Source organism: Rhinolophus hipposideros (assembly GCF_964194185.1).
Source record: "Rhinolophus hipposideros genome assembly, chromosome: 21".
Taxonomy (NCBI): domain Eukaryota; kingdom Metazoa; phylum Chordata; class Mammalia; order Chiroptera; family Rhinolophidae; genus Rhinolophus; species Rhinolophus hipposideros.
The window spans coordinates 35,443,413-35,455,412 of NC_138067.1; the positions used below are offsets into that span (position 1 = coordinate 35,443,413).

General features: G+C 53.1%; 1 protein-coding gene across 2 annotated transcripts; it reads left to right on the forward strand.

Moving 5' to 3' along the window:
* The first annotated feature begins 1,944 nt into the window (after window positions 1-1,944).
* Window positions 1,945-11,606, forward strand: SCN1B (sodium voltage-gated channel beta subunit 1). 2 transcript variants are annotated; one of them, XM_081032327.1, is made up of 6 exons: window positions 1,945-2,340; window positions 3,994-4,160; window positions 4,939-5,179; window positions 10,217-10,358; window positions 10,816-10,887; window positions 10,977-11,606. In XM_081032327.1, exons 1-5 carry the CDS (start codon window positions 2,301-2,303, stop codon window positions 10,880-10,882), a joined length of 657 nt encoding a protein of 218 aa, XP_080888453.1. In that variant the 5' UTR covers window positions 1,945-2,300; the 3' UTR covers window positions 10,883-10,887; window positions 10,977-11,606. The 2 variants fall into 2 exon arrangements, with proteins under 2 accessions (XP_080888453.1, XP_080888454.1); XM_081032328.1 differs by lacking the exon at window positions 1,945-2,340 and adding an exon at window positions 2,698-3,313.
* The last annotated feature ends 394 nt before the right edge of the window (window positions 11,607-12,000 follow it).

Below are 12,000 nucleotides of genomic sequence, written 5' to 3' on the forward strand. Positions count from 1 at the left end.
ACTGATGAGGAAATAGGCTTAGACACGAAGTCTGTGGTCTGGGTAGAACCTAGATCTGTCCACTCTAATCCTGTGCTGGTTCCAGAGTGAGTGAGGTATAGAGACTTTCTATATGTCACCGGCTGTAAGAATCTTTGTAGTTGATGGCTTGGGGCAGAGGACTGGACGAGAGGTTGGATAAAGGCAGGATGGACCACAGTGGTGAAGAGCAGAGCCAATCCTGTAGCTATGTGGTCATGGCAAATTACCCACCCTGAGCCTCAGTTTCCCATACCTGTAAAGTAGGCATAATGGTAATACTTACCTTGTAGGGAGAGTTAGGTGAGTTAATGTGAGTAAAGTGCATAGAGCAGCACCCAATCCATAGCAGATGCTCAGGGAACATCAGCTCATGGGGCTGTCAGGAGGTGCCGCTACCCGGTGCCGGGGGCCTGTCCCCATTGTGCTTCTGCCTGCCACCCCTGCCAGAGGGAGGGCTCAGAACAGCAAGAAAGTTATTTTTTGCAGAGGAATTTCACAGCCCAGGAGGTGCTGGCACAGAGGCCCAGACCACAATGGTGTCTGGTATCCCTGGCTTCCTGTATCTCTCTGCCCTAGGCCTGCCCCCACCCCCTGGTTCCTCTTGCCTGGCAGGGGTAGGCCAGGGGGATTCTGGAACTTCACCCAGACCTGGTGGCCAGGACCTGAACAGCAACCCCTGCCGGAGGTCTGACAGCCCAGAGCCCCACCCCCATTCTCTCTATTTGGCAAAACCTACTGATAAGGCAGGCCACCCGCCATCACAGGATAGGATTTCACCTGAGGCCCGGGGCATGACCCTAGGCAAGGCAGTGACTCGGCCTCAGTTTTCCTATTCTGTGAAATGAGGATAATAGAACTTGCTGCAACTGTTTAGGGAGGTAGACATGAATTCAGCATATCACAAGGGCTCTAACATTGGCATTTATTCATCCGTACAAGTATGAAACCTTCAATGTACCAGGCACAGTTTAAGATGCTGGAGACACTGGTGCATAGGACAGTGTCCTCACCTTGGGGGCGTTTATGTTCCAGGGTTGGAGGGACAGGCACTGAACAGAGAAACTATATAAAAGAAGAGTATAATGTCTGGTGACAACTGCTGTGGGAAAAAAAAAATCTGAAACAAGTAAAGGAGGTCAAGTAAAGGACCGGGAAACAGTTTCCCTGGAATGAACAGAAGACCAAAGGTGACATTGAAGCCAAGAGCTGCAGTAGGAGCTGGAGTGAGCTCTTTGGTCACCTGCGGAAGAACGGTCCAGGCAGAGGGAAGAGCAAGGACAAAGGTCCTGAGGCAGAAATGGGTTTGGTGTGTTGGGAACAGCAGGGACCTGGACAGCCAGCTGGGAGTGGGGGCAGAGAGGAGGAGTAGATGACATCAGAGCCGAGGAGGAGGCATTAAGAAGAGCCTCCTCCTGAAAGATGGCACCCAACCCCCCGGGGCAGCCTGTCTGGTTTGGATGCAGGGTGTTCCTCCTGCTTGGGAGGGGTCTGGAGTATTCCTAGTAACCGTAGCCTGGCACCTCCCCCCATGCCCACTTGGGTTCCCCCGATGCCAGGGATATGAGCGGGAGGTCACTTGCAGGTGCCGGCAAGTACCCCTAATCCCGTTGAGCATGATCTCTGTTCTATAATTTGAAGTCTGAAGCCCTGTCCCCCAATCCCCCCTCTCAACTCCCTTGTGACTCTGGGGGTGACCTTTCCCAGATTCTGATGCTGAGGGTCCCCAGCGTCTGGAGAGGTCCGACACCCAGACCATGAGCCCATGCCCGTAAGCCGCGGTCCCTGCGCCACCGGGAGAGGCCGGTGCAGCGGGCGCCTCCCGGCCGCTGCGGCAAAGGCTGGGCGGCCGCGCCCTCCCCCCGCGGTGATTCATCCCGCCCTCTCCCTCTCCCTCCTCCTTCCCGGGCCGCCGCCACCGCCACCGCCGCTGCAGTGCGCAGGAGAGCGCGGCCCGCGCGGCAGGGCCGGAGCCGGAGGGGGCCGGGGTCGGGGCGTCTGGTGGATGCGCCCCGCTGCGCGCGCCCGCGCAGCAGCCAGAGGAGCGGCTGCCGCCCGCGCGGCGGGGATGCCCGGACGCCGGGCCCCGGGGCTGGGCCCCCGGCGGTAACCGGAGCGGGGGGGCCGCGCCCCCCCCTCCTCCCCCCTCGCCGGTCCCAGAGCCGCAGCTGCTGCGCCCGCGCGCTCCGGGGACATTCTAACCGCCGCCGGGTCCCGCCGCCTCTCGCCCCGCTATTAATACCGGCGGCCGGGAAGGGGGTCGCAGCGCGCGCAGAGCAGTCATGGAGACGCTGCTGGCTTTCGTGGTCGGGGCAGCCTTGGGTGAGTACGCCGGGGACGCGCGGCGGGGGACACAGCAGGGTACCGCCGGGCGGCGGGTTCGCGCTCCGGACCCGGGAGAGCGGGGCGAGGGCCGCCCTCGCCCATCCCCCGGCCCCGCCGAGTCCCTTCAGAAGTTGTGCGCGCGGAGCTGGAGGGGCGGTGCAAGTGCGGGTGGGCCACCGCCGGCGGGGGCCCGGCTGGCACAGCTTCGCGGCTGCGGGCGCTCAGCCGGGGGCGAGGAAACGCGGAGTCAGCTGCTCTCGGAACCCCGCAGGCTGCAATGTGACACCCACAGCCGCGGGAGGCGGGGGGGGGGGGACGGAGGCGGAGGGAGGAAGGAGGAAGGTGGTGCTCGGTGAGTGGGACGGAGAGGAGAGGCTGGGAGAAATGGTGACAGGAGGGAAGGGGTGAGCGACGCAGGAGGACCCGGAGTACTCCTGAGTGCTCCTCTGGGACCCTGGGGAGTTGGAAGTAAAGGGGGACATAGGAGAGACGCAGAGTTTGCCAGAAAGAGAGGGGTTGAGGAGAGAGAGTTAATCTGAGCTGCAGAGAGAAACTTGAGAGAAGCAGAGATAGACACTGGTAGACTCACAGATAAATGGAGTGTAAAAGGGGACAGGGAAAGGTGGAGAGAGAGACCCATACAGGGAGAGGGTGTCTGAGCCTGCAAAGAGGATACAAAGTGGTGGCAGCTTCAGAGAGACCCCTACGAGATATAAAGAGAGGGAGACAGAGACAGATATGCTCAGGGAGAGGGAAAGAGACAACAGAGGAGGACAGAAGCCCCCAAAATTAATAAAGGAAGAGACTCAAGGACAAAGAAAAAGACCTAGAGCTGGAGCTGGAGAGACACAGCATTAGCTAGTGAACTTTTGGGGGCAGGAAGGAGGTGGCAGGTAAGAATGTGGAGGAGGGACCCAAAGGGACTGGTATCCAGTGGAGTTACAAAGGCCCTGAGGCACGGAAAGGCTTGGTGAGTTTTGATGACAGGTTGATCGGAGGTGGAAGCCTGGGACCAGAGGCAGGAGAAGTTGGAGTGGGGGTGGATGACACAGGAACTTGTGGGACTGGGGAGCAGGGTTGGAGTGTGGGGGTCTGCCCTGGTTCCAGTGCCCATCTCCCCCTCTAAGGTCTTGCCTTCTCCCAACCCATGTCTCTGGGGCTGCCTGGTTTTGCAGAACAATAAGGGTGGAAATGACTTTGCCGCCTTGAACTTATAACGCAGCAGGAGTTGTAGACCCACCACCTAGATGCTGCAGTACCTCAGACAAGTGGCCTTCTGAGGAAGGGGTACTTGGGTGGCACAGACTTGGAGTTATTAATACTTACCCCAGTAACAGCCTTATTGATCGGGGGGCCTTCTGTGTGCCAGCCCCCTGCGGGGGTCTTACCTAACTTATGGAATCTGCTCAGCAACCTCCAGAAGCAAAGATGATTGCTTCCCTCATCATTCACAGAGGGAAACTGAGACTCAGAGAAGATGAGTGACCTGCCAAGGGCATGCAGCAAGTGGCAGGGCCAGGCTCAGTGTCTGGTTCTGTCCATTCATCATCCTTATTGAGGGGAAACAGATGGCTTCTAAGGGGCCCGAGGGCCAATAACCAGCGAGCCTGGCAGGGCCTAGGGTGATGGGTGCCCCTGCTGCCCCTGCAGTGTCCTCAGCCTGGGCGGGCTGTGTGGAGGTGGACTCAGAAACCGAGGCTGTGTATGGGATGGCCTTCAAAATTCTGTGCATCTCCTGCAAGCGCCGCAGTGAGACCACCGCTGAGACCTTCACAGAGTGGACCTTCCGCCAGAAGGGCACTGAGGATTTTGTCAAGGTGTGTGGGTGCCCAGCCTGGGTGTGGGAGGAGGGACGTCGGTGTCCAAGTGGGAGGAGGGACGTCGGTGTCCAAGTGGGAGGTGGGATTCTAAGGAAGGGTTGTTTGTTTTCAATAATGTGCTATTATTGATGACCTGTATTCAAATGTCTGCTCCACCACTGACCAGCTGGTGACCTTGAGCCAGTCCCTGTCCAAGCCTCAGTTCTCTCCTGTGGAAAGATGGGGTGGTGATAGTCTCTAGCTCGAAGGTCTGTGTGAGGACTGATTGAGTTGACGCCTCTGGCCCATGGTTGGCACAAAGTCAGTGTTATTGGAATTAGGTAGTACCAGCAAGAACATCTCGGAGGGTCGTCATGGAGAAGAAGCAGCACTTTTTGGACCTCCTTGACACTATGTGTATTTTTAATTACATCTGAGGAGGCACCAGACACTTTTAGGGCCCGCTGGAGAATTGGGGTGTATAGAGGCTGGGTCAGGCTGCCTCTGACTCTGCGTGAGGAGTTTGTCAGGTGGCCAGGACAGAATCGTAGAGAATGAAGGCCAGGAAGTCCAAATGGGGGCTCAGGGATGATGAGGAATGTGTGTGTGTCTCAGGATCCGGGGCACAATCAGGGTCTGGGGCAGGCCCAGGGGTGCTCCTCATTCCACTGCGTCCTTCCTGCCTGAGCCCAGGTGTGTGTCCATCTGTCTCTCTGTGTGTCAGAGCAAGGGACAGAATAGAGGTCTAGGTGGGGGACATGGGCCCAGGCAGTGACCCTGTGTTGGCTGCCCCCAGATCCTGCGGTATGAGAACGAGGTACTACAGCTGGAGGAGGACGAGCGTTTTGAGGGCCGTGTAGTGTGGAACGGCAGCCGGGGCACCAAGGACCTGCAGGATCTGTCCATCTTCATCACCAATGTCACCTACAACCACTCGGGCGACTATGAGTGCCACGTCTACCGCCTACTGTTCTTCGAGAACTATGAGCACAACACCACCGTCGTCAAAAAGATCCACCTTGAGGTGGTGGACAAAGGTGAGTCAGGCCCGGCCTGCCCCCTTGTTCCTGTTGCCCCCTGGCAGCCAGATGGAGGGACAGATGGTAGGTAAGGGACAAGCTGGCTCCACTTCTGGGCTAGCCAACCGCCCACGGCAGCAGGGGCAGCTGCACCTTTTTACCAGCGCCAGCTCTTGCCTCCATTTCCCTTCAACCCACAGAGGGGGCATAGCAGGCATCTCCCATGAAAGTTCTGGGTATAACACCTCTGCTATCTGTGCTGTGTGACCTCTGGCAGGTGTGTTCCTGTCTCTGAGCTGAAGGGTCCCGTAGGAAACAGGATGATAATAGCATCTACCTCCAAGGTGTTAGTTGAATCATTCCTATGTTCCAGGGAAGTTGTGAGGATTGAGTGATATGCTTGGGTACCAGCTGCCGGTGTGCCTGGCTCACAGCAAGGCCTCTGTGTGTGGGGGAGATGGTGGCAGTTCTGCTTGTCAAGTGCCTGAGCCCTACCTCCCTCTGTCACAGTGGAGGAAGAGATATGAGTGTGTCACCTAGAGTAGTGCTCCTCACATTCTGTGCACACAGCTCCCCCCCCCCCCCGGGAATCTTGCTAATGTGTAGATCCTGACGGCAGAGCTGGGTGGGCCTAGGGTTCATTTCTGACAATCTCTCAGGCAAGGCCAGTGCTGCAGGTCTGGGGCCACAGTAAATAGTAGGATCTAAAGTGTTTTTGAACTGTTTCATCATTTTGGCTTCAGCCGCCTTGGACCTCTTCTCTGAACCATCTTCTGATGGGTATAAATTGGGTTCTATGGCCCATAGAAAGTCAGAGAGATATCCCAGACCTTGGACCACCAAAGAACTGTGGCAAGGCATCCCTTGGGGCCTGCAGCACACACCTAATCATGGGCAACATGCATTGTCCTTCGTTTCCTTGAGATAGGAGTCCCTCAGTGAACCTTCCACTCACCCTCTGGGCTGGGGTTCTTACTGCCCTATTTTACAGATGGGGAAGCCCAGACTCAGGGAGGTAAGAGTATATGGCCAAGGTCACAGAGCTGGGACCTGATTTGGAAGCCAACCAAACCTGTGTGACTGTCATTTCCTGTTCTTGGCATGATTCACTGTCCTCTGCTGGCAGCCAAAGCCAGTGGGTTTCTTTTGATAATTAGCATTTTTATATTTATTATCCAAGTGACCTAGCAGAATTCAATGCAGGAGACATGTCTGAGCAACTCTTCGATGTAGGACAAGATGCTGGGTGGGTGGCCACCCATATAAATAGAAGATGGAGCCCCACCTGTGTGAGTGGGGGGGGAAGTGGGATGGCGGTGACAAAGACGCCCCCAAATATTGTGGCTTAATGAAATCTGTGTCAATCCTGTCTCCCAAATCAGTGCTGTGGTGAAGAGTCAGGAGGCCGGGGAGGCTCTGTGAGCCCTTCAGACACCCAGGTTCTTTCCATCTTGTGGTTGGGCCTGGCTCAGACTGTGGTGGAGGCTGGGGCTCAGGCATGCCCGTGACCCAGTAGGGCCTCTCTTTTTAAACATTATCTACGATACCTCTCAGAGCCTGTGTTCCTAACAACATTTCCATAATACAGAGCTCTTTATGTTGTCTTCCCAGAGCCTGTGGTTTCAGCATTATCCACCATTCTCTAGTGTTTTTCTATACCACATTATAGTATTGCCTTTTTAACATTGCCCACTATATTATAATATTTTATACTATGATGTATACTATGCTATTTTAAAATTACCAACATACCGTGTTTTCCCGAAAATACAACCTAGCCGGACAATCAGCTCTAATGCGTCTTTTGGAGCAAAAATTAATATAAGACCCACTATTATATTATATTATATTACATTATATTATATTATATTAATTATATTAATTATATTATATTATGTTATGTTATGTTATATTATATTATATTATATTATATTATACCCAGTTTTTATATTATAGTAAAATAAGACTGGGTCTTATATTAATTTTTGCTCCAAAAGACACATTAGAGCTGATTGTCCAGCTAGGGCTTATTTTCGGGGAAACACGGTATAATATATTCATCACCTACTGCACTCTAGTATTTTTATCATTACGTATCACATTACAGAATTTGTTTCAATACCCATATTATTGTAGTATTAGCATTGTCAGCCATGCCATACACTTGTTTTATTATAGTCTACTGTCTTACTGCAGTTTGAACATTACCCATCAGCCTATATTGCCTCCTGGTAATAACTGGTAAGGAAGGAACTGAGTCACTTCCAAAGGAGGGACAGTGGGTATTGGTGGTGAGACCTTTACTGGCCTGGCAGAGGTGCAGAAGATGGTAGGAAGCACCTGGGGTTCCCCACCAGGAGTGGGGCTGGGAAATGGGGACGAGGGCTTATTCTATTTTGGATAGTGTTCTGAAGAAGAAAGAACAGCTAAGAGTTCTTACAATAAAAGTGCATTCTTGAGAGAAATCAGTCTTGCATTCTTAGACTCTGGATTAAAATGAGATGATAATCTTCTAGGTATCTGGTGGTTTAGATAACGGATGTCAGACGGTCTGGACACGTGGACATTCTTTCTAACTCCTTAAAGAGTAATCAGAGGTTTATCCGTAAGATCTTGTATACCGTGTTTCCCCAAAAATAAGACCTAGCCGGACCATCAGCTCTAATGCATCTTTTGGAGCAAAAATTAATGTAAGACCCAGTCTTAATTTAATACAACATGAGACCCGGTATGATATAATATAATATAATATAATATAATATAATATAATATAATATCTCGGTCTTAAATTAACTTTTGCTCCAAAAGATGCATTAGAGCTGATGGTCCAGCTAGGTCTTATTTTCAGGGAAACATGGTATATATAATGACCTAGCAGAATTTTATATGTATGTATGTATGAAATGAATACATATATATATATATATATATTCATAACTGGAGAGATAAAAATATATATATTCATAACTGGAGTTTAAAATGTTTAAGTTCCCAGGAAAGATAAAGCAAGAATAGAATCATTTCCTCTGCCTCAGCCTACTTGATTTTAGTAATTTAGCAGCCTGACTACAGTGACTCCATTTTATTTCTTCACTCCTTTCCTCTGATATACCCAGTATGAGTGAAGAATGTCTTGAGGTGAAGCAGTCTGAGGCTGGTGAGAAGTCCGGCCTGCAGAGGTGCAGGCTGGGGCTTCAGATCTGGGGGCTGCCTGTGTGGGCAGGCAGGGGAAGTTCTTGGGACTGGGACTTTGTGAAGAAATCAAAGGTCTCCCAGAGAAGGTGCCTCTGACCCTCTCTGTGACCTCTCTGCCTCAGTTCCTCATCTGTAATGTAGGTGAATCACAGTCTTACCTCCTGAGATGTCTGTGTGGGTTGACGGAGACGGCACTCGCTGTACGGCAGCTATTCCCAAGTCTTTCTTTGGCTGTGGAAGCTTTCCAAATCAGACAAGAGCTCGGACCCTGTAGTCAGTTATAGTTGGAGTTGAATCCTGGCTCTGCATGCAATTCTGGCTGTGCACCCTTGCCTAGCACCTTCCCTTCTTTGCGCCTCAGTTTCCTTGTCTGGAAATGGGCTACGGAGCCAAGCCTGTCACTGTCCTTATCCCATTCGGAGAGCAGGAAATACCGGATTACCTAAATCTGTTTGGGCATTGAGTTCCAGGTGCAGGGATGAGAATTCCAATGACGTGAGCTTTATCCAACATATATCCAACTCAGTGTACTTCCTGAGGTCAGCTGACATGGGAAACTAGGACTGTCTCTATACTTGGGGTTGTTTTAAAGAGTCAAGGAATGCTTAGATAAAGAACTCAGCACAGAGCCTGGCTCTGAGCATGTTTCCACTGCATGAGATGCATTCATGAGCTCTTTTGCGTGAGTGAATGAACAAACGAATGAACCAATGAGTGAATGATGAGGTAGAGAACCTGTCCTCAGCTCCTCCTGTGGGAAAGTAGGGGAGAAGCCCTGCACCCTCACTCGCTCTGGCCCAGAAAGCATCGATGCCATCTGCCTGGGTGAGCAGCAGTAAGTGCCCACTGACAGGAAGACCATGTGGGGACAGCAGGGAAGATGAGATCCTGGCCAGCCAGAAGGAGGGGCCGGAGATGCAGAGTGGACACCTGCGAAATCCGGGCCAGGATGACACAGTGGCCTTCAACTCTGCTTCCCTGGCTAAGCGCTCTCCTGTTACAGTTTAAATTTAGGCTCAATGAAAGGAAACTGGTGGTGGCAAGAGCCAATGCTGCAGAAGGATAGAGGGTTTCCGGAAAACGGCTCCCAGTCGCCAACACTTAGACAGTGCTGCCTGTGAGTGCATCCAAGCATGTGAGGGATGTTAACGGACCTTTCTTCTTCCCAGCAACGCTGTGAGAAGTTATGAGTATTACCCCCATTTTGCAGAGGGGGAATCAAGGCCCGGAGAGGGGGAGTCATTTGCCTAAGGTCACACACCTACTAAGAGGCAGAGCCAGGATTTGAACCCTGGCAGTCTGGCCACAGAGCCCCTGCTCTTAGCTACTATGCTGTACTGCCCCAATAATAGCAGTAATAATAATAATAGCAAACATTTAACTTCAGTTGTCACTATAAGTCAAGCACTACGCTAAGGATTTTTAAGCTTATTTAATTCTCACAACACTCTCATGAAGGAGATATTGTGATTATCAACTTGTTACAGTTGGGGAAACTGAGACCCAGAGAGTCGGACTTTTTGCAACTGCCCAAAGTCACACGGTTGCAAGTGGCAGAGCTGGGGTTTGAACCTGAGCCTTCTGGTTGCAGAGCTATAGTTCCTGGGTACCTACAGCCACTTGACTGACACAGGTGCACCCTTGAATTACACCGGGAGGCAGGGTGAGTCCCTCCTCAGCTGGTTAAGAATCACAGCAACAGCTATGACTTAAGGGAAGCAGCACGTTCCCATTGGCAGACCAGGCCCCGCGCGGTTGAGCCATTTGCCCAAGCTGGCACAACAAGCTCGCAGCACACTCAGGCTGTCATACCTCCTGAGCTTGGCCTCGGCTGCTACGTAACCCTCCTGGCCCCTGCAGCCAACAGAGACATGGCGTCCATCGTGTCTGAGATCATGATGTATGTGCTCATCGTGGTGTTGACCATATGGCTTGTGGCGGAGATGGTTTACTGCTACAAGAAGATCGCTGCTGCTACAGAGGCTGCTGCACAAGAAAATGCGTAAGTGGGTTCGGTGAGGAGGGACACCCAGGGTTTCCCAGAGGGGAGCATGAGCTGAGTGGGGAGGGGGCAAGGGAGCAACCCAGGGTGCCACCTGCCAGTCCTCCCTAGAGGGGAGCATTTGTTGTCAGAGATGGGATAAGGCCATGCTCAGGTCCCAGCTCTCAGGACCCAGGGTTCAGGCCAGCATCCTGTCCCACAAAGATACTGGAGTCCGAGCGCCAGCCCCTTTCCTCCCCAGGACCCAGGAGTCTGAGCCGCCAGTCCCCTCTACCTCAGACTCAGGAATCCAGGCCCCAGCCTGTACTTCTTGTGGATCCTTAGGAGGCCAGCTCGCAGCCATCCTCTCACCCCTTCTCTAACTCCAGATCCCTGTGTACCACAACCCTCTTCAGTCTCCTGGGGGTGGGCCAGACTAATGATGGGGTCACTATCCATCTGGCCTTTGCCCCCACAGCTCGGAATACCTGGCCATCACCTCAGAAAGCAAAGAGAACTGTACAGGCGTCCAAGTGGCCGAATAACCCTGGTAAGGTGGGTGGGTGGGCAGGGGCTGGTGGGCCTGGGAGGGTGTCAGCTCACTAGGTCCCTGATCCCTTGTCTTTTCCTCACCTTTAGGCCCTGGGCTCCGCCTCAAGGAAGAGCCAGCCCTAGTGGGGAACATCTGGGCACAGCCTGCCCCCAATGGGGGTTGGCCATTCCTGGGCCTCCACAGCCTCAGAGTCCTGCCAGCGGAGCCGCCAGGGTGGGAGAGGGCAGGGGACTTGGCTCACAGCCCTAATCCAGCCTTCTTCCTCCTGCCCCCTCACCCACCCTCACCATGCATGACGGGTAAAGCAATACTAACGCTGCTCCCACCCCTGCTTCTGCTGCCTGTTTGCGGGGGGAGGGGGGGCGGTGAGGTGGGGCAGTGGCTCTGCACCCCTTCTTCTTGCTGATTTGCACACATTGGCCGCTTCAGACACGCACTACTGGGGCCCAGCCCCTCCTTGCCCAGAGTGGGTTGTCATAGGCTGGAACAGTTTGGGGCAGGGGGTTCTGGGGCTCACTTCAACCCTCAGTGACATTTCCCCTCCTGCTTCCTCTGGCTGGACCTGGGGTCCCCTCTCCTGTGATGCACTCTTGCCCAGCCCAACCCCGCCTTCTCTCACCAGCCTTGGATTGTGGCCACTTAGAAAGGGGCCCATTCAGTCTCGTCTCTCTTTACACAAATAGTTTTGTTCATGAAATAAAGATTCTTGGACTTGATTCATAGTCTCTCTTGTGAACCCAGTTACCCTCTAGACCCCAAATCCATGAGCCTCCGTTTTTCTGAGGATGTGCCCTCCCAGGCACACAGTGGGGACTCTGCACACATTCAGGTGTAAGGATGGGTAAGGAACAGGTGGGTGCAGCATCTCAGACTCAGCACCTGCCTGAGGACCCAGCAGAGGCAGCCACTTGCTACTTAATTTATGTGGGATTGAGAGGGTTATTAGCTTAGTGGGGACCATGAGTAGGAGGGAGGTCGGGGTGGAGCCAAGGAGGCAGCCCGGGAAGTGGGGTGCTGCTATGGAGAAAAGAGGCAAGGCAGCAGTTCTGTGGGGTTTGCTGTGTTCCAGGCGAGCAGTGTCGACCAGATGACCGAACATCAATGAATCAG

Bases quoted from the DNA above. Each gene is read 5' to 3' on its own strand.
- SCN1B (XM_081032327.1), top strand. From the start codon at position 2,301: ATGGAGACGCTGCTGGCTTTCGTGGTCGGGGCAGCCTTGG. The intron at 2,341-3,993 runs GTGAGTACGCCG...CTGCCCCTGCAG, and splicing joins CGTGGTCGGGGCAGCCTTGG to TGTCCTCAGCCTGGGCGGGC. The intron at 5,180-10,216 runs GTGAGTCAGGCC...TGGCCCCTGCAG, and splicing joins CCTTGAGGTGGTGGACAAAG to CCAACAGAGACATGGCGTCC.